This window comes from Mesoplodon bidens, assembly GCF_964165515.1.
Source record: "Mesoplodon bidens genome assembly, chromosome: 9".
Lineage (NCBI taxonomy): Eukaryota > Metazoa > Chordata > Mammalia > Artiodactyla > Ziphiidae > Mesoplodon > Mesoplodon bidens.
The window spans coordinates 2,196,247-2,218,081 of record NC_138166.1 but is presented as its reverse complement, the minus strand read 5'-3'; the positions used below and the strand labels follow the sequence as shown (position 1 = coordinate 2,218,081).

The 21,835-nt window shown below is 49.0% G+C and overlaps 1 protein-coding gene across 2 annotated transcripts in view; it reads left to right on the top strand.

Moving 5' to 3' along the window:
• The window catches only part of DDC (dopa decarboxylase), an 83,351-nt gene that overhangs the window by 36,713 nt on the left and 24,803 nt on the right, over positions 1-21,835 (top strand). For both annotated transcript variants that reach the window (XM_081244598.1, XM_081244599.1), the window contains 4 exons: positions 991-1,125; positions 2,899-3,042; positions 13,773-13,839; positions 18,782-18,876. In XM_081244598.1, coding sequence (XP_081100724.1) covers positions 991-1,125; positions 2,899-3,042; positions 13,773-13,839; positions 18,782-18,876 — 441 coding nt within the window. The remainder of the gene's footprint in view (positions 1-990; positions 1,126-2,898; positions 3,043-13,772; positions 13,840-18,781; positions 18,877-21,835) is intronic.

Below are 21,835 nucleotides of genomic sequence, written 5' to 3'. Positions count from 1 at the left end.
ATTCTCTCTCACCTCCTCCCACCCTCAGAAGAGTGAATTTCGCGTCCTTCTTGACGACTTTGCCAAAATAAGTTGCCGACATTCGTTGGGTTAGCTTGCTAAGGCTACCACAACAAACAACCACAGACGGGGCGGCTTCAACCATAGACACTGATTGTCTCACAGTCCGGAGGCTGGACATCCGAGGTTGAGGTGACAAAGGAGCTGATTTCCCGGAGGCCTCTGCCCTTGGCTGGCAGGCGGGCGTTTCCTCCCTGTGTCCTCATGCGGCCTCTCCTGTGTGCATGCGTGTGTGTGTGTGTGTGTGTGTGTGCGCGCGCGCGCGCATCCTCAGCTCCTCTTCTTACAAGGACATCAGCCAGGCTGGATCAGGGCCCCTCTAAAGAGCTCATTTTGACTTACTGATCCCTTTACAGGTCTTGTCTCCAAATATGGTCATGCCCCAAGGTACTAGGAGTTAGGGCTTCAACGTATGAAATTTGGGGGGACACACTTCAGCCTGTACCATCAGTGACTGAGGAATATCCTGCAAGGCAATTTTTGAGTCTCAAAGAAGAGGAATCCCATTTATAGAAACATACAGATTTATCTGTCCAAGTTGCTGTGCACACAGAGCTGGGCTGAGAGCTGTGCCCTGGGCCCCATGTCCTCCTCTTCCCGGGGAAATGGACCAGCACCTCCTGGGTAGACCAGGAGGCGTCCGTGGGAAAGTGCCTGTGAAGTGGGCCCGGTGATGCCTGGTACGCGCTGAGTGCTCAGACATGCTGGAGGTTATCTTATGAAAAACAGACAAAGCAACGTTGAATTGATAATAAGAGCTGCAGTGGCAGTCACAGGTGTGCAGCCTTTTCCCGTTGAAAGGAGAGTGAACTTGACAATTTCAGATGCATCTTTTAAGAAAATATGGGGACCCCAAATTGCATCTCCCAAGTTTAGACATGATTCCCTGGCTGTACTTGGAAGCCCATTTCTACCTTTTCTTTGATTTAGGGAAGTGCCAGTGAAGCCACCCTGGTGGCCCTGCTGGCCGCTCGGACCAAAGTGACACGATGCCTGCAGGCTGCCTCCCCGGGGCTGACACAGGCGACCATCATGGAGAAGCTGGTGGCCTACGCATCTGACCAGGTGGGTGTGGTTGCCCGGAGCCCCGTGGAGCCTCACAGAGCAGAAAGATTAGTGTGGTAGCAAGTCAAAACCCAACCAAGCTGTGCAGCATCATTTCCAATCCAAGAACAGTTCCCCAGGGAGACCTAGGCTAAAGACGAGGTGTGGGCTGCAGGTGGGAACTTAGTAGATCAAGTTGAAAAGAAAATAAATGTACCATGAGGTCACCGTGACCCCACTTGCACCTGCTCGTGTTGAGGTCATCTGGCTGCCTTCAGAGCAGGGCTGTGGAGATACATGTGGGACGTGGGCTCAGAGACCTGGGCTCACACCCCAGCTCTGCTGTTTTAAACTCTGTGACCTCAAGCTCATCACGTCCATTCTCTGAGCCATTATGTTTAACCATCAAACAGGGACAAAAGCGCCTGTCCCCTGCCACTGCTGCTCTGCAGCTAGTGGCTAAACTAAGATGAAGGATACAGTGGTGCTTTGTAAGGTTTAGAGAACTCTGCAAATAGGGGCATGTAGCATATGGTCAATTCCAGTGACCAGCCCACTTAAAAATGTTTAAAAACAAAACCGAATTGTGAGAGAAGGAGCAGGAGGAAAGGACATTGAGCAGTAGCTCCATGAGTGAAAGTGTAGTCAAGAGGGCACTGAAAAATGGTACCACTGAAGGATTTGGTTCCACAAGGAATAGCTGATTTAGCTCTGCTGACATAATATTTGTAACGAATTTCTTAAGCCAGGCATTTCAACTGTGAGAACTTTGTTCTCGTTAATAAATACATGTAGCCTGAAATCAACACGACACCCCTATTTTGACGCTTAATCGGGAGTACTGTCTCTGTGTGTATTCTAACACAAGGCAGTAGAGCTCCCTGCACATCAAGAAGACTATTCACTTCTATTTCTATCTCCCTGGTTTCCCAGAAAGACACGAGGAGACTTGAAAAAAATGCACGTGTAGGTGTTCAGTGAATCTAGGCGAGATAAGTTGCTCTGAATGTTAGGGTGCAGCCTTTCCCAATAGGGTTTCCATGAGGGAATTTCGCCCTACAGAAGTGATCTGTGATGCTTCTAGATTCTCCCAAGGGTGGTGCATGGCTAGTACCATCCTAGGCGACGGCAGTCAGGTGGGTTCCTCACGTCTACCCATGGGCTCTAGGATGCAATTCTTCCTCAGCTCTCAGGCAGGTTCCCCAGGGGGCCACCGTTTCTTGAGTGGTGCTCTCCGGGGAATCCTGTAGGAGTTAGGGAAGCAGAATGGGCAGCAAGGGAGCAAGCAAGGATGTGGCCTCTGAGACAGTCACCGCCCGTCACCTCCTCCTGAATGGAATCTACACTTCAGGAGAGCCTTGGCCCCCGGGAGCACGGGGTCAAGATGCTGGTTGTCAATTAATAACCTGATCACCTCCCTCCTCACCTGAGATTAAAGAGGACACACAAACCACGAGGAGAACTACTTCCGAGAATTGTCTTACGTTTCACAGACGATGTTAGAGCCTCAGAGGAAAAGAGTAGGAACCGGAGCTTATTAAGTGCCCTTATTAAGGACACATCATTACGTGTCATTATCCCAACTATGCTTTCAAATGGGCATTCACTGCTTTGCTCGAACTCAAACCAGTGGGTGAAAACACCCCTAGTACTGCCGAGCACTTCTCGCTCCAAGAGTCTGAATCATTAAACTGGGAAGCAGATTCCTCAGGACCTGAAACAGCTCCAGGCCAGAAGGTGGGGGGTAGGAGGGCTGTGAGCTACTGCAGACTGTACTCCTGCGCTGTCTTGCAGGCACACTCCTCCGTGGAAAGGGCCGGCTTGATTGGTGGAGTGAAATTAAAAGCAATCCCTTCCGATGGCAAGTTTGCCATGCGAGCTTCCGCCCTGCAGGAGGCCCTGGAGAGAGACAAGGCCGAGGGCCTGATTCCATTCTTCGTAAGTTTGTGTGGCTCCACGGGAGTGTCTGGGCCCTGCAGGGGTGGGCCCGCGGTGGCAGGGCCACTTTCCAGGCTGCCGCGGTGGTCACACGCCAGGTGGTACTCAGGTCAGCCCGCCTCTCCTTGAGGGTGGCTGGAGCAAAACTCCATTTATTTTTCCTTCCACTTGTGTGAGTCTCAGAAACGAGTAGCACCAGAGAACCCAGGCTGGAGGATGCTGCTAAGCCGAGAAGTCCTGCTTCTGCTTCCTGTTAAAAATGACACCATAGGGTGGCCCCTCGACGTGGTAGATGCGTGACGGACAGCCGAGGGAGCCGGATTAAAAATTAAACACTTTCCACCTATATCAGTGTCCTCAGTAGATACTGAGGCGTCATTTGCGAGAGGTGTATTGCAAGCAAGCAGTGACTAATTAAAATACAAATAAATAGGATATAATTAAAATATCTAACTAGCCAAATAGCAGCTAGTTTTCTTGGGCACGGATGGGCTTTTTCCAGTGGGGAAGAAACAGTTGCTGTTACAACTGGAGGCTGGGAGCTGTCATGCCTGGTGTGATCATGGCATCAGCTGGTGTCTGGACTGGGACGTCAGGTGTGATGGCAGCTGAAAGGCTGTGATTGTGGCACTAGCCCCGTGAGGTCATCTGGCTGCACTTTGGGGTCATCTGGGGAGATATAAAGAATGCTGACGCCCAGACCCCGCTCCAGCCTCTCTGGGGATGGGACCAGGCATTGGAGACGCTTCACAGCAACTTCCAGATTCTCCTGTGTACCCAGGATTCCATGCTGTGAGGCACACCTGTCAGTATCTGGGTATTTCCTAGTTGTAGAGCAATGTAGGTTCAACAGACTCTAAGGGCCATGTGGTAATAACTTCCACTACTTTTTAAGAGTTAATCTTTGAGACAAGCTTTCTTATCCAAAAAATTGTTTTGATCAATTCAAATTTAGCGCCATTTATTGAATATCTAACATGTAGGCTGGGAGAGGCACAGAGGGTATGATTTTATACACAATTTGATTCTGATTTGAGGAATTCCCAGAGGAATCAGGAGCATAAACAAATAATTGTAGAGACATCAACAAGATTCAGATTGTTGAGTTTTAAGATTTCTTTGTATATTTTGGATACCAGTGCTTTATCAAAAGGTATGATTTGCAAATGTTTTTTCCAAGTCAGTGGCCTGTCCTTTCATTCTCTGAAGTATCTATCACAAAGAATAAGTTTTTATTCTTAATGAAGTCCATCTCATCAATTTTATTTTCATGGAATATGTCATTGGTACCTAAAAACTCATCACAAAACCCAAGATGTTCTAGATCTTCTCCAGTGTTATCTTCTAGGAGTTTTATAGTTTTACATTTTACATTTAGGTCTCTGATCCATTTTGCTCTGGTTTCTGTAAAAGGTGTAATGTCTGTGTCCAAATCCATTTTTTTTTGCATGTGGGTGTCCAGTTGTTCTAGTACCATTTGTTGAAAAGACTATCCTCTCCCCATTAAATTGCCTTTGCTCCTTTGTCAAAGATCAGGTGACCATATTTGTGTGTGTCTATTTCTGAGCTCTCTATTCTGTTCCATTGATCTGTTGGTCTATTCTTTCCCCAATTTTACACTGCCTTCAACTGCAGTAGCGTTAGAGTAAGACTTGAAGTCGGGTAGTGTCAGTCCTCTGACTTTGTTCTTCTCCCTCAGTGTTGCGTTGGGTAGGGAATTCCCTGGTGGTCCAGTGGTTAGAACTCGGCACTTTCACTGCCAGGGCCCAGGGCCCGGTTCAATCCCTGGTTGGGGAACTAAGATCCTGCAAGCCGTGTGGCAAAATATATACATATATATTGTGTTGGATATTCTGGGTCTTTTGCTTCTCTTTATAAACTTTAGACTTGGTTTGTCAATAGCCATAACATGATTGGCTGGAATTTTGAATGGAAGTTTATAGATAAAGTTAGGAAGTACTGAAATCTTGACAATAGTGAATCTTCCTATCCATGTACATACAATATTTGTCCATTTATTTAGATTTTTTTTTTTACTTCTTTCCTCCGAATTTTATAGTTTTCCTCATATAGATCTTATACATATTTTGTTAGATTTTTGCCTAAGCATTTCTCTCTCTCTCTATCTCTAGTTTGGTGTTAATGTACATGGTATTGTGTTTTTAATTTCAAACGCAAATTTTTCATTGCTGGAATATAAGAAAGCAATTGACTTTTGTATATTATCCTTTATTCTGTATCTTCTTATAATTGCTTATTAGTTTCAGGAGGTTTTGGGTTTGATTTTGATTTTGGTTTTTTTGGGGGGTGAGGGGGTGGGATATCTATATAGACAATCCTGTCAGCTGCAAACCAAGGTAGTTTCATTTCTCCCTCCCAATCTGTGTATCTTTTAGTCCCTTTTCTTGTCTTATTGTGATAGGTAGAATTCCCGGCATCGTGTTGAATAGGAGTGGTGGAAGCAAATACCCTTGCCTTGTTTCTGATCTGATCAGGAAATCCTGTAGTTTCTCACTGTGAAGCATGCTGTCAGGTGTTTAATAGATGTTCTTTATCAAGTTGAGGAAATTCCACTCTAATCCTAAATCCGCTAAGAATTTTTTATTATAAATGGATGCTGGATTTTGTTAAATACTTTTCCTGTATCTATTGATATGATTGTGTGATTTTTTTTTCTTGTTAACCTTTTGAGATGATAGGTTATATTAACTGATTTTCAATGCTGAGTCAGCCGTGCATACCTAGAATAAATCCCACCTGGTTGTTATTTTTTATATATCATTGAATTCAACTTGCTAATATTTTGTTGAGAATTTTCACATCTATATCCATGAGATATTTGTCTACAGTTCTTTCTTGTAATGTCTTTATCTGATTTTGGAACTAGGGTAAGGCTGGCCTCACAGAATGAGTTAGGCAACATTCCCTTTTCTTCAATTTTCTGGAAGAGATTGTAGAGAATGTGTTTAATTTCTTTTTTTTAACTGAAATATAGCTGATTTACAGTATTATATGAGTTTCAGTTGTACAACATAGTGATTCAGCATTTTTACGGGTTATATTCCACTAAAATTTATTACCATATAGTGGGTATAATTCCCTGTGTACAATATATCCTTGTTGCTTATCCATTTTATACATAGTAGTTTTTACCTCTTAATACCCTACCCCTATCCTGCCCCCCCTTCCCTCTCCCCACCGGTAACCACTAGCTGGTTTTCTTTTCTCTCTTTTTTTTAAAAATTAATTAATTTATTTTGGGCTGCATTAGATCTTCGTTGCTGCATGCAGGCTTTCTCTAGTTGCCGCTAGGGGGGCTACTCTTTGTTGCAGTGCCGCGGGCTTCTCATTGCAGCGGCTTCTCTTGTTGCACAGCACGGGCTGTAGGCGCGCGGGCTTCAGTAGTTGTGGCACGCGGGCTCAGTAGTTATGGCTCGCAGGCTCTAGAGCGCAGACTCACTAGCTGTGGCGCGTGGGCTTAGTTGCTCCACGGCATGTGGGATCTTCCCGCACCAGGGCTCGAATCCAGGCCCCCGGCATTGGCAAGAGGATTCTTAACCACTGCTCCACCAGGGAGGCCTTAGTTTGTTTTCTATATCTAGTTTAATTCCTTTCTTACATATTTGGTAGATTTTACCAGTGAACAAAACTGGGCCTGCTGCTTTCTGTTATGGAAGGCTATTAATTTACTGACTTTATTTCTTTAATAGATACAGGCCATCTTAAGTCTGTCCAGGCTGCTATAATAAAATACGACAGACTAGGTGCCTTATGAACAACAGAAATTTATTTCCCACAGTTCTGGAGGAAGGAAGTCTGAGATCAGGGTGCCAGGGTGGGCTCTGGTGAGGACCCTCTCCTGGGTGCAGACAGCTGACTTCTTGCCATGTCCTTACATGGAAGAAGGGGAAAGGGAGCTCTGTGTGGTGTCCTTTACAGGAGCACCAATCCTGTTCTCAAGGGCCCCACCCTCATGACCTAAGCACCCGCCAAAGGCCCAGCCTCCTAATACAAACAACTCTGGTTTCAAGGCTTTTGCGGAGGTGAGGGGGGAACAGAAATGTTCAAGCCATGGTATAGGCCTATTGAGAGGATCTATTTTTCTTTATGTGAGTTTTGTAGATTACATCTTTCAAGGAATTGATCCATTTCATTCAGGTTTTCAAATTTGTGGGCATAAAGTTACTCATAATATTCTTTTATTATCCTTTTACCATCCATGGGATCAGTAGTGATGGTCCTTCTTTTATTTCTAATATTAGTAATTTGTGTCCTCTCTTTTTTCTTAGTTAACCTAGTTAGATGTTTATCAATTTTATCAATCTTTTCAAAGTACTGGCATTTGGTTTCGTTGATTCTCTCTATTGATTTCCTGTTCCTAATTTCACTGATGTCTACTCTAATTCTTATTATTATTTCTTTTCTTTTAGTTCCTTTGGATTTAATTTGCTCTTTGTTTTCTAGTTTCCTAAGGTGGAAGCTTACATTATAGATTTAAAATTTCCTTTCTTCTCTGGTATATGTATGCATTTAATGCTATAAATTTCCCTCTAAGCATTATTTTCACTGCCTTCCACAAATTTTGATAAGTTGTATTTTCATTTTCATTGAGTTAAAAAATATTTTTAAAATTTCTCTTGAGACTTTCCCTTTGCCCTATATGGTAATTAAAATCTTTACTATGTTGTCTTTCAAGCCATGAACATGCTATGTCTCTTCGTTTATTTAAATCTTCTTTAATTTCTTTCATCATATAAGACTGTACATGTTTTGCTAGATTTATACCTACAGAATTATTATTTTCGAACAACTGTGATATTGAATGTTTAATTTTGATGTCCATGTGTTTATTGTAGTTTATAGAAATAGAATTAATTTTTGTATGTTGATCTTGTATCCTGTAACCCTGCTAAACTAGGAGGTTTTTTTTTTAATGGATTTCTTGGCGGTTTTCTATCTAGATAATCATGCTATATGCAAATAGGTACAGTTTTACTTCTTCCTTTCTGACCTGTATGCCTTTTATTTCTTCTTGCCTTTTTGCACTGGATAGAATTTCCTGTACTGTTTGTATAGCAGTGGTGAGAGTGGGCATTCTTACCTTGTCCCCAATGTTAAGTGAAATGTATTTAGTTTTTCACCATTAAGTAAGATGTTATCTTTAGTTTTTTGTAGGTGTTCATTGCCAGGTTAAGAAAGTTTTTCTCTATTCCTAGAGTTCTGAGAATTTTTATCATAAATTCATGTTGAATTTTGTCAGATGATTTTTCTACATTGATTGATATGGTCATGTGTTTTTCTTCTTTAGTCTGTTAGCAAGGTGGGTTACATTGAATGTCAAATATTAAACCAGCCTTGCATTCTTGGAATAAATCTCACTTGTTCATAGCGTGTAATTCCTTTTATATATTGCTGGATTCTAGTTACTAATATTTTTAGGGTTTTTACTTCTCTGGTCATGAGTAATATTGGTTTGTAGTTTTCCTTTTTTATAGTCTTGTTCTGGTTTTGATGTTAGGGTAATACTGGCTTCATAAAAAGCCTGGAGAAGTGGTTCCTTCCTCTTCTATTTTTCTAGAAGAGATTGTATCGACTGTACTTTAAACATCTGGTTTTGAATTTAGCACTTTTCTGTGTATGGGAAGATGCAAGAGTCTGGGCTCACTGAAATCATTCCTTTGATGTGCACTTCACCTATCTAGGCTTTTCTCCATCCTGAATTCCTTCAGGGTGCACAGCTGGGGGAGGTGCAGTGCTGATGGCTTGATGGCCACAACATCCTTTGTTTACTGATGTGGCAGGTGACATTCTTGTCCACACTCTCATAATCTTGTGGTGGGACTTCAGAGGTAGTGCTGTGTTTCACTTTGGCTGCTACTCTGTACCTTTGTGTTTATGAGGACTTTGAAACAAGCATCATTTGTGAGCTCTTCAGGGTGGCCAAGACCTCTGTTTTCCCTCCACATTTTGTGTGTGTCCTTTAAGAGGCATCTACACTTCCATCGACTACATTTTACCATCTTCATGGTGGGCTCTCTCAAGCAAAAGGTGACAAGTTCATGGTCTTAGGAGCAGGTGCCAGATACTTCCACTGATTGCATTTCAAAGCTTCTCGTGATGGAATAGCCAACAATTCCATGTTAATTCACTAAGTCATTCACTTGTTTGACAAACGAACACCCTTGAAGTACTGGGCCTGTGGGTGCTGAGATTAAGGTGGGGGGGCCTCAAGGATCTTATTTGCTAAAGTGGAGACATTAAGGGAACAGTCGTTTGCGCCAAGGTAAATGTGAGCTGTGTCCGAAGTCCTGTGATTCAGGGCAGAGGTTTCACAGCTCATCAGAACTCATAGTCTGACCTGCATAACGTGCCTGTTTCCTTAGAGCACTTCCTGTACCAGCCCTGGGCATCTGTGGAGAGGTGTGGTCCCTTTCCTCCTGAAATGTTCCTGGAGGGAAACAGATGTATCCCTGATCTTTGTGCCATTTGATGAGGACTCTGCATGTGGACAAAGGGTAGAAGGTACAATGAGTTTAGTAGGGGGTGTCAGTGAAGCCTTTGCTAAGAGGTAGCACATAAGCCCAGTGTCCTGGAGGACGTGTGGGCACGTGCCTGTCTTGTGAAAGAAAACAGGACTGTAAGGCACAGAGATGTGAAAGAGCATAGATACAGGAGGAGATGCAGCTGGTTGTTTCCTTAAAGGGGCAGTCGAGGGCCTGTGAAGCTGCAGAGAGAAGCCCGCCTGGGTCGGGCAGGAGGGTGGCTTGAGCTTTGACATGTTGCTCGCTTGTTCCCATTGAAACGAACTCCTGGTGGTTATTATTCTGCACATGCGTAACTCTGTGCCCGACCCTGAGTTGCAGACCCTGATGCCTGGATGTCTTAGGCCCTTGCTGACCCTGGAGGTCTAGCCAGTTTCCGGAGGTCTGAAAGGCAAGTGAGCCTTTCCTGAGCAAACCAGCCCCTCGCAGCCCACGAGCCCCGCCCACCTCCTTCATGATTTCGCCAAGAGGCTGAAGCCCCTTCCAAGTCAAGACCCGCTGCTCAGATCAGGGGTACGTTGGGCAGATTTGAACTGGGGAAGTCAGAATCACTGTCCCTCCACAAACTCGCTGTGGCTTGTAATAAATTTCCCTTTCTCATCTCGATGGTTTGCCTTCCTGACTTGCTAAGGTCAGGCCCGAGGGGGAGGGCGGAGCCTGCAGGGCTTGTATTAGAGCAGATCGGGCCCATGGTGAGGACGGCGGGGGGTGGGGGGTGGACAGCGGGGAGTAGCAGGACCGCCCCGGGCTCTCAGAGATGGGGCGCCCACACGGGCCCCGCCCGTCTCCCCCTGCACAAATGTGATTAGGCCCCTGCAGAGCGCCTGAAATCAGGTTAGCATCACTGAGCTGAGCTGGGGTAATCAGAGCCCGGAGCGGAGCAGGTGCTGGGCTTTAAAGCGGTGTCTGAGAGTGAGGACAAGCTGACTCACAGACACTAGAGCACCAAGCACGCGGCGGGGGGTGGTGCCCGCCAGCCTGGAACAGCCTCGCGAGAGCCTGGATCCCCGAGCCGCCCACGTGCCGCCCGGGGGAGCGGCAAAGGGCTGGGGTCGGTTGGAAGGGCCTCGGGCACGGTCCAGCATGCTGCGTTCTCTAGGCGGCAGGGCCAGAGTTCACGCACCTGGGCTCACCTTGTGGTCTGCTCGTGCCTGCGTGTCCCTGGACCACCCCCCGACCCCGCCACAGGGTACTCACTTAAACCAACTGTAAAGTAGGGGTTCCTGAAGGCATCCAGCTCAGGAAGGTCGTGATGACTGAATATAATCTCTGCAAAGCTCCCAGGCCTGGCTGAGACGTGTTCTCTCCTGAGGCCACTCCTAGGACTGGGCAGCATTTTCTTGTGGTTTTTACAGAATGCTCCATGCTCAGAACAAAAACATCAATAACTACATAAAAAGCTAAGAATATAGGGTTTATATTAACCAAATCTCATCATAAGAGACAAGCAGTACTAATATTTGGTGGAATCGTTCTAGACACACTCCTGTGTACACATTAATGGAAAATAATTTTAACAACAATATTTCATAATTTTTAATGTTTAGGTGTAATTTTAAAAACAGAAGGTATGGCGTTTATTTCCATTAGAATTTAGCTGAGGAAAATGAGATGAAACTGAAGGAATTGCTGAACTACAGAAACGTCATTCCTAAGAGACTCTTAAAATTGAGAAAATAAATTACAAGTGATATTAAGAAGGTTTAGGGCTTCCCTGGTGGCGCAGTGGTTGAGAGTCCGCCTGCCGATGCAGGGGACACGGGTTCGTGCCCCGGTCCGGGAAGATCCCACATGCCGCGGAGCGGCTGGGTCCGTGAGCCATGGCCACTGAGCCTGCGTGTCTGGAGCCTGTGCTCCAGGAGAGGCCACAAAAAAAAAAAAAAAAAGAAGGTTTAATCATCCATTGGTTTTTTGAAGTTACATGGTTTATGACATAGACAAAGCATTTTAAGAGTTCCATACTCTACCTACCAAGCTAGGCCCCTTAGACAAAGCATTTTAGTATTCAGTTATATATTGCAAACACCAGAGAAAAATGGCTCACTGACTTGGATTCCCACTAAGTCATTTATCTCGTCAAGATGAAGCAGACGTGGAGAATGCTTGGCACTTGGACCAGGGAGGGGATGGGCACAGAGGTGGGGAAGAAAGGGGCTGAGAAGCCATGGGAAACATTGAGGCTGGAAAGTCTACACCCGCAGACCTTAGGGTCTGGGCAGGCCCTGGTCTAGTGCATTTGTGTTGTAAGTGAGAAAACAAAAACCCAGCAGGTGCCAATGTGATGCAGAACTGGGCCTCCAACCCCAGCCTTTTTGCCCCAAATGCTCAGCTTCAATGTCTGTGTATTCATCTTGCCTTTTTATTTTCTGTGTTGCTGATGCCTGGATGTCTTAGGACCTTGCTGACCCTGGAGGTCTAGCCAGTTTCCGGAGGTCTGAAAGGCAAGCGAGCCTTTCCTAAGCAAACCCACCACTCGGAGCCCACAAACCCTGCCCTCCTCTCCTTTATGAGTCTCTCACACTCCAGGCCACACTTCTCCTTCCCTGACCCGCCCCCCGAGCCAAGGACCAGACAACCAGAGCAGTCCCTGTGCTTCACAGCCTGATGAAATAATCTGAAATAATTCACACTTGTCAATCCTAAGCCTGCCTGCTCTGACTCACCTGTTCCTTTCTGCAGGGAACCCACAGTTCCCGCCCACCTTTTCCCTTCCCTCTGCCTCCTGACTCACCCTGATGCTTCCCTGTGTGGCTCTGCATGGCATGGCATCCCCTCTCCCCCTGGGTCTAACGAGCTATCTTTTTAGTGGCAATATCCTCCCAACCTGTTGGCCTCGCCACACCTGAATAGCAAAGCGACACTCTCTCCGGCCCAGGTGACTGTGTCTCCTGAGCCATCACAGAGCATGCCTCCCTGGCCAGAGCACTTTGACTCTCTTTGAAAGACACATTTGGTTTTCAGGTCAAAAGCAGGTGGTTGCAGGCGAAAGGCATCAGAGAGGCCTCCAACTGGGTTCTCAGGTTTCCTAGCTTGCGTGTTTGCGACCCCTGTGTCTCTCTTCTCAGGGCACAGAGCATTGCTGGGGGCTCCATAAAGGCCACACAGATTGAATGAAATTTCACAGGCTTATCACATCGAAAGAGAAATTTCATTATCCAGACTGTACCCGCCATTGTAAATCAATTAGGCTTTTTGGTTTTGGAAACATAAGATGCTTTTTGATCATTTGGAGAGCGTTTGCATGCAGCCAATGTCTCAGCACCTATTCTGTGCCAGCAAAGTGTGAGTTCCTAGCAACACAAAGAAATAAGACGTAGACCCTGGTTTCAAGAGTTTCACGGGTCAGGAGGGAGAGACGGCTTCGTGAGTGGGAATTTACAAGTCAGGTGCGCAGGTGTGATCACAGAGCTGCAGGGCGCTCGCGGAGCATAAGTGAGAGGGCAGAGAATTCGCAGCCACATCTCCCAGCTGGGTGACCAACTGTTCTCAAAGCTTTCTCAGGACCCCCTTTAAGAATTATTTTCAGGGTCCGTAGGGCTTTCTCGTGAATTTCCTTAGGAGAGCAAAGCTTCATCTTTTGAGGGTTGAAGTTCATTTTTAGGAACAGTATCATTCAGAGAAAAGGACAGCAGATGAAAACCAGTGAGTGATGCTGTTGGTCAGACTCTGCGCTGACCCGCAGGCTGATCCAGAAGAAGCATCCCACGAGGTCTGGAGCAGCCCCAGCCAGGCCGATGACGTGCGCATCATTCTCTGTGCTTGCTCTGAACACACACACACACACTCAGCTAAGAAAATCCAGACTCCCTACTTCATGGGAGGAATGATATCCTTATAGTCAATAGATACACTTCTATCGATAAAGCAGAACACAGGGAATGCTGGTCACATGGTCCAGGCCTTCCTTCCCGTCCCTCGGCATCCCGGGAAATCTGTGCCAGTGCCCTTTGTAATCTCACAGCCTAGTTTTCTGTTACCAGCTCTGTTTCTCTCAACCTGTTATGATGCTTCCATGCAAATATTAAGTATGTATCCACAGACTCACCTCTCCATCCAGCACTCGTTCAGCCAGCATGTGGATTCAGGCTCTGGGCCCCATCTGGGTGGGGGTGGTAGCTGTGTGTGTGTGCAGGGTACGGCAATGACTACGATGCAGGGCTGAAGGGACCTCTGCTTCCTACTCTCCAGGTGGTGGCCACGCTGGGGACCACGTCCTGCTGCTCCTTTGACAACCTCTTAGAAGTGGGTCCCATCTGTAAGTATCTGATTAAAATTTTCTTTTGGGGCTTCCCTGGTGGCGCAGTGGTTGAGAGTCCGCCTGCCGATGCAGGGGACGCGGGTTCGTGCCCCGGTCCGGGAAGATCCCACATGCCACGGAGCGACTGGGTCCGTGAGCCATGGCTGCTGAGCCTGCGCATCCGGAGCCTGTGCTCCGCAGCGGGAGAGGCCACAACAGTGAGAGGCGGGCGTACCGCAAAAACAAACAGACAAACAAACAAAAAACTGGATTTCTCCCAAGAAGAGTGTGTGCTTCGTGTGTTTGCCGGGCCCCCTCACCTCCCCCTCACTGGAGCACTGAGGTTTTCTCCAAGAGACAAGAATTCAGAGAATTCAAAGATGAGCCCTGAATAAGTGGCTTCTTTAAGCTGAGGCCCTGGGAACTCAGCAGGCCCAGGAGGTTTTCTGTGGCCAGAAAGCCTTTCCAGGCAGGGGTCCTGGCTTGTGACCCACCCCTCCTCTGTCCTCGGGGCAGGAGGGCCTGTCCCACCGGTGCTGCCCCGGGGAGGGGAGGGCCGGGTGGCCGGAGTCATCGGAAGGGTCTGGGTGTTTCATGGCCGAGCTGTGGCTTGTGCCCCTGGGACCTGGCTCACTGCCCGTCTGTGGAACCCCAGCGGTCTCTCTCCTCTCCTCACCTGGGTCTGCCTGTGGACCACACTCAGGGGGTGCGGGAGTGGACCCTCTCTCCCCAGGTGTGAGTGAAGTCTGATGGAGTGCGCTGGGCAGGCCTCCGTCACAGGCAGCCCGGGCCACCCGTGAAGCCCTGTGCCTCAATTCTGAGCTGCATCCCCCATCTGCGAAGTAGAGATGGAAACAACACTTGTTGTAAAGCGATGGGATTCTGAGTGGACGAGTCAATGCACGGAGAGGGCGCGAGACAAGAGCGAGAGAGGAGCCTTTGTGCTTTGGGGGACGTGGAGCCGGTGGCCGGTGGGTCAAGTGGCCGCTGGTGTGGCCTGGCCCGTTCCCATGGGATCCCCCACTGTGACCATGGCTGACGTCCGTCCGAGCAGCTGGCCGGGGGCGGGGCTGCAGGGGCGGGGGCTGGGAGCCGGGGAGGAGGGACAAGCCAGTCGTGGCTGCAGCGGTGGCCTCACAGGCTGCAAACCCTGGTCCCAGGCCAAGGCGCTGAGCCCCTGGACTCAGATGTCAGGCCGGGAACTGGACGTCCTGGCCCGCGGCCGGCTGATGTCACTCCAGGGCCGTCGGATTAGAGGGCCGGGTCGCCTTCTGGGCACAGCCCACCTGGTCTTGCCGCCCCAGCGCTGGCTGTCCTGATGTCCTGGGGCTCCCCCTGCTCTCGGGCCTGGGGACCATGGGAAGAACTGGATCGGTGCTGCGTATGGTGCCAGATGCCGAGGCTGTTCTGGGCAGGCGTGGCGAGTGCCACAACGCTCCACTTGCTGCCGAGGTTTATCCGCGAAGTCGATTTGGGCAATTCTATTCATTGCCAGCCATGCTGTTACTAATCATCCGTGGTGACTTCACGGTGAATGAGCGCCTTTCACCAGCTTCCCCTCCTCTGACGTCATTGACTTGAGTCGCCAAATATTTAGCATCCTTTAACTTCAGACAGGACCAGGCCCACCTGTCCTACCATGTGGTTGGACCACACCATTAAAATAATTCAGATTATTTATTTGCGCACCACTGCGTGACCAAGAGGGCACGTCAGAACTCGGTTTTCTCCCAACTGCTGCTTTAGGAAAGACGCTTCCTGTTTAGCTCCTTTCCAAGCAATTTGCCAGAGAGGCTGTTTCAGTTGGTCCTCTTGGTCCAGTCAGTGGAATTTCCTGGCAGATTTTATTGAGAACAGGATGAGAAACAGAAAGCAGAGAGTGGCAGGTAGACAGGCAGGCAGTGTGAACGTGGGAAGCGGGGGTCCCAGGGATGTGACGGAGGAGGGGTGCCTGGTGGGTCTGTAGCTGATGGTGCCGGAGGCCTGGCTGCTCCTGTCCACGGGGGCCTCGGAAGGACACAGGCAAGGCAGTGGGGGGGCAGTGGGGGGCCCGACAGGAACAGGGGCCGCCCCTTCCCCCTTGGACACACCAGAAACCTCCCCGTCGAGGCAGCCTTGCCTGTGTGCTGGGTGGGGCTCGTCCTGGGGCACGCGACTCCTGTGCTCTGGCCTTGGGGTCTCAGTGACCCCTGACCCCTACGGATACCCGCCGTATTCGGTGGGCGCCGAAGGCAGGTTGTGCTGACAGCCGGTCACACGTAAGACTTGGGATGCAGAAGTGGTGCTCCCGTACCCTCTTCCCGTGGAGAGAAGAGAAGCCCATTGGGTATCCACTCCCCACGGGCGTCTGGAAGTTCCCCCTGCAGGCGTTTTAGGCCAACTACACGGTTAGAGGGAATCCAGTCCCTCAAAGGCTGGCCCTGGTCCTGACACCAACTCCAAGGTCAGGGCTTCCAAATCTTCCCTCAGGTTTGATGCTCCACACCTGAGCGCATACTTGTGGTTCCGGTTTACGGCAGGGGTAGGTGCCTGGGGCAGAGTGGGGAAGGGTCCAAGCTCGGGGCTTCGGGTCGTGCTCTCCTGTGAAGTCACCCTGGATCCCCCCCACCAGCCCTGAAGCGTGACGGGAGGCCCAGAGAGCGGGCCCTCCCCGCCAGGCAGGGTTGCCGAGGCTTCGGCGTCAGGGTTTGTACTGGGCTGTGTCACACACTGGCCGGGAGGCTGCTCTCCTTCCCCAGCCCCTCCCGGACGTCCAGCTCATAACTTTCGTTCCCAGTCCTCCGGGACTCAGAACTGACATGGAATGGCCGTCTGGGGGCCGCAACTCCTCTCAGGCCGGGCCTTCCAGGGGCTAGAGGTCCCCTCCCTGGAGCCGAGGGCAAAGGCCAGAGCTCTTCTGGGGTAAGGCTAGTTCTCTCTGCCACCTTCTTTCTGGTGCCCTGCTTTCGAAACCCTGAGCGGCCCCCCAATCATTCCCCACCCACTGCCCCTCCTGGATCTCCCGTACCCTCTGGAGTGACAGAGCCTTGGGGGCTGGCATCGTCACAGCCCCGTCCTGGGGGTTCAGGGTCAGATCTCCTCCCCTCCATCTGTCCCGGGGTAGACCCGGCTAAAGTAAGGGGGTGTGGGTTTTACTGTGTTACAAGTATCCCTCTCTCAGGGTGAGGGCCGAGGGGGAAGGAGAGCCCGTCTGCAGCTCCCAGACTCCGTCCCCTCCTCCAGCCCTCACGGCTGCGTCCCTCCTGCCTTGTCTGTCTGACCCTTCGCTGCTCAGTGCTGAGCTGGACGCAGTCAAACTCCACCCAAGCACCTCCATCAGAATATGCAGCTCCCTTAGCAGCTCCCATGGCCCCGAGGAGAGCACAGACCTGCCTCGAGATTTTGTGTCTATCCTGCACGTGCGTCTGAAGCGTCTCCCTCCCCTCAGCGGGTCTGATCTGTAGCAGCAGCAGATGACAGCATTGGTGCAGCGGTGACGGCCGTCCTGTCCTTTCCTGACCCCCTTTCTCCCTTCCTGGCTCACGGCCACATCCATGGGGGGCTCCACAGGCGTCTGGGGAGGCTGGTCTGAGTGCAGCGATGGACCCGTAAAACGTGCTTTAGGGGCTCACTCAGCGCGATCCTCTGTGGCAATATCACGCGCCCCCTCCGGACGCATTTGATCCTGATCCACCCGAAGGCTTCCTCCCTTCCATCCTGAAGATCAAACTGCATCGAGGCTTTGAGTTGCCTCTTCTGTCTTTTATCAGCAGAGCTCAGAACCACTCCTCTCTCCTCACAGCGTCGTGTGTGATGAATCAGCCTCACGCACGCAAAAGTGAGCCGTGAATCCATCCACCAGCACCTGCCAGGGTGCCCTGACCTGGCGCTCCTGGGGCAGCTCCGCCCCCGGGAGGGAAGGATGCCCACCCCTTGCTGCAGACCCACCACCTCTCCTGATTGCGGTTTCACGGCCGTGGGCAGTCTACAGCACGGAGGCGGGAAATAATCACGGGGATCCCGTCGCTCCCCTAGGAGCGAGTCTGTCCTAGTGTCGTGACGGGCACATATGAGTGTTACCTAGTGTGTCCCTCAAGGTCTGGGTGCTGTTTCATCTCCATTTGCTGAGAGGGGAACGAGCTTGCAGGAGGGCAGTAAGACCACACGGCGGCTGGGTGGCTGGAGATGGGAGTGGAGCCCAGATATGCTCGAATTGAGGGAGCACATTTATCTTTTATTTTACTTTTTTTTTTTGGCCACACCATGTAGCATGTGGGATCTTAGATCCCCGACCAGGGATCGAACCCGTGTCCCCTGCGGTGGAAGCTCGGAGCCCTAACCACTGGACCGCCAGGGAAGTCCCAAAGGACCACATTTAGACAGGACTCTATCCCAGCTCAAAGTCAGGCGGGTGCCCTTCCTGCAGGACTTTTCCAGTGCGTCTAGAACACAAAAATCTCATTCATGAAGGGAGTCTAGAATGATCTCAGGAAGTGTAAAGCAGGTGCCTGAACCTCCTGGGGGGGGGGTGGAGAGACCAGTGTGGACTGTGTGGTCCCAGCCTTAAGAGATGCTTATGGGAAAGACTTCAGAGCCAAGGGAATCGAGGAGAAAGTTCCCTGAGGGTGAGCTGGGGAGGGCAGAGCATGGCACCTACCTGGAGTAGATGTGGGTGGACGGGCTGCTGGTGTGGGGTAGGCTGGTCCCTTGGAGCTCTGCTGGGCGTGAGGGTCAGCGCCAAGAGTCAGGGGTTCCCCTCACCTCCACGCGTTCTCTGAGTTCTGGTCCCCGTGCCAGGCACCGTCGGGGCCAGTAGCACACGGCCTCTGCCTCAGCATCACTGCTTGTCAGGGATGCAGACATCAGGCCAACAAACGCTCTTGACAACCTGTATGTGAGAAGATGCTGGGCTGGGACAGGTGCTCTGACCCCGGGCTGAGGGCGGCCCTCCAAGTGCTCACCGGTCGCTTCTGGGCTTCAGGTCACGAGGAGGACGTGTGGCTGCATGTGGACGCTGCCTACGCGGGCAGCGCCTTCATCTGCCCCGAGTTCCGGCATCTTCTGAACGGAGTGGAGGTGAGTACGCTCTTCCACAAGAGTGTTTTTAAAAGGTATCCTGTGCCCAGTGACTTCTCCTTACAAGGATGTGACATTTATATTTTTTACTACTGTGGTTCGTTTCAGCAAGTGACTTCCAAACCAGTTTCTGTGATGAGTGGAGGTTACACTTCCCTGTGAAAAGGGGTGAAAACCTTCCCGATCATACAGCCTTGTCTTCTCAACATACACCTGATGTTTACACTATTTCTCCGTCTGCAAATCCTGGGCAGAGCTGTCATGATAGGATAGAGTTTAGCTTACAAACGGTGGGAAACTGTTTAGGAAGAAAATAAAATCTGAATGCGTTTCAGATCAAGGGATAATTTTTTAAAAAACAACCTGCGATTCCATTTGACCTGGATCAACAGTCAAGTTCTGAGCATGCAACTGAGCATATGATGTTCACTTTCACTGAGATGGAAAAACAGCCACCAGTGGGTTTAAATGTCCTGAGCACTTTCAGAATTTGGAAAACATGGCCTGTAATGCCAGCTAAAGCATCTGCTGCTTTTGAGAAACAGCAGCCAAAACGATGGACAAAGGCCCTGCTTCTCCAGGGAACAGGGTTACCACTCAGTAATGATCTTAGGGGTGGACCCTGATGGGTTGTTTCAGGCTGGAGCCGGGCTTCACTGTCCGCAGCTCACGGGGCAGGATGTTCCTCCTTGCCAGGGACTCAGATGTACATGCAGTGGAGGGTCCAGGGTGGCAGACTTTGTCAGTGAGCGGGGGTGGAGGGTAGTAAGTCAAAGGAGGCCAGTAATGGCTTCGTGCTCAGAGGCAGGGGTTTCTCGAGACCTTGACCTCACGAGGTGCAGGGATCAAGGGCGTGGTCTTGGGCCTTGGACAGCCTGTTTGCATCCTGGCTTTGCCCTAGGACCAGCCGTGTCCCCTCGAGCAGGCTAGTATCCTCTCCCCACCCCACAAGATGGATTTCGTAATCATGCCTCCTTTGAGGGGTTGTTTTAAGGATCAGAGAAGTCCACCACATTTCAAGGGCTGAGAAGCAGCGTCTGCATACAGCAAGCTATGCACGCATTCCACACCATTATCGTTTTCCACCACGACCTGGAGAGACCATCCCTGCAAACCTCCCTCCGCTCTCTTGCCGGCCGCCGGTCAATTTTCTAGTGACTAATTTGGATTCTCATAACACCATAATACCAGCAAAGTGGGTGTCAGAGGCATAGAATACAAAATTCCCATCTTTGGGATGCATAATGCCTTATCGCTAATGAATGAAGGTGCATTCTGGTTTATATCTCCCTCACGTCCATCCATTTATTCACTCATTCATTCAATAATTACTTACTGATCACTGAACGTGTGTGAGGGCTTAGATCAATCCTCGGTGGGTAAATAGAGCTTCCAGAGACCTCTGGAAATCTTGGGAACGGTTGTAGTACATGAGAAGTTTTGGTAACGGGAAGCTCACACTGGCCTCTATAGTTCATGGCTGGTAGCTAGTTAGGTGGGTGTTTGGTGCTAGGAAGTGGAGAATAAATCTCTGTACCATGTAAATACCTTTTGTTGTGGTCCTGTGGTCTTGTGTGTGATGATACACATCACTGGGAATGTCTGTCTCTGTGGTCTCCAGGGACCAAGGGCAAAGTATTCATCTGGGATGTATGTGCCCCTCCCAAGGCCTGGTCTTTTCTAACTCTGAGTATCAGGTGTCGAATCTCACAATCTGTCCCCCTCACACTCTTTTTTTTTTTCAAATCTTTCATATATATATATATATATATATATATTTACATCTTTATTGGAGTATAGTTGCTTTACAATGGTGTGTTAGTTTCTGCTTTATAACAAAGTGAATCAGTTATACATATACATCTGTTCCCATATCCCTTCCCTCTTGCATCTCCCTCCGTCCCACCCTCCCTATCCCACCCCTCGAGGTGGTCACAAAGCACCGAGCTGATCTCCCTGTGCTCTGCGGCTGCTTCCCACTATCTATCTACCTTACGTTTGGTAGTGTATATATGTCCATGCCTCTCTTTCGCTTTGTCACAGCTTACCCTTCCCCCTCCCCATATCCTCAAGTCCATTCTCTAGTAGGTCTGTGTCTTTATTCCTGTCTTACCTCTAGGTTCTTCATGACATTTTTTTTTCTTAAATTCCATATATCTGTGTTAGCATACGGTATTTGTCTTTCTCTTTCTGACTTACTTCACTCTGTATGACAGACTCTAGGTCCATCCATCTCATTACAAATAGCTCAATTTCGTTTCTTTTTATGGCTGAGTAATATTCCATTGTATATATGTGCCACATCTTCTTTATCCATTCATCCGATGATGGACACTTAGGTTGTTTCCATCTCCTGGCTATTGTAAATAGAGATGCAATGAACATTTTGGTACATGACTCCTTTTGAATTATGGTTTTCTCAGGGTATATGCCCAGTAGTGGGATTGCTGGGCCGTGTGGTAGCTCTATTTTTAGTTTTTTAAGGAACCTCCGTACTGTTCTCCATAGTGGCTGTACCAATTCACATTCCCACTAGCAGTGCAAGAGTGTTCCCTTTTCTCCACACCCTCTCCAGCATTTATTGTTTCTAGATTTTTTGATGATGACCATTCTGACTGGTGTGAGGTGATACCTCATTGTAGTTTTGATTTGCATTTCTCTAATAATTAGTGATGTTGAGCATCCTTTCATGTGTTTGTTGGCAGTCTGTATATCTTCTTTGGAGAAATGTCTATTTAGGTCTTCTGCCCATTTTTGGATTGGGTTGTATGTGTTTTTTGTTATTGAGCTTCATGAGCTGCTTGTAAATTTTGGAGATTAATCCTTTGTCAGTTGCTTCATTTGCAAATATTTTCTCCCATTCTGAGGGTTGTCTTTTGGTCCTGTTTACGGTTTCCTTTGCTGTGCAAAAGCTTTGAAGTTTCATTAGGTCACATTTGTTTATTTTTGTTTTTATTTC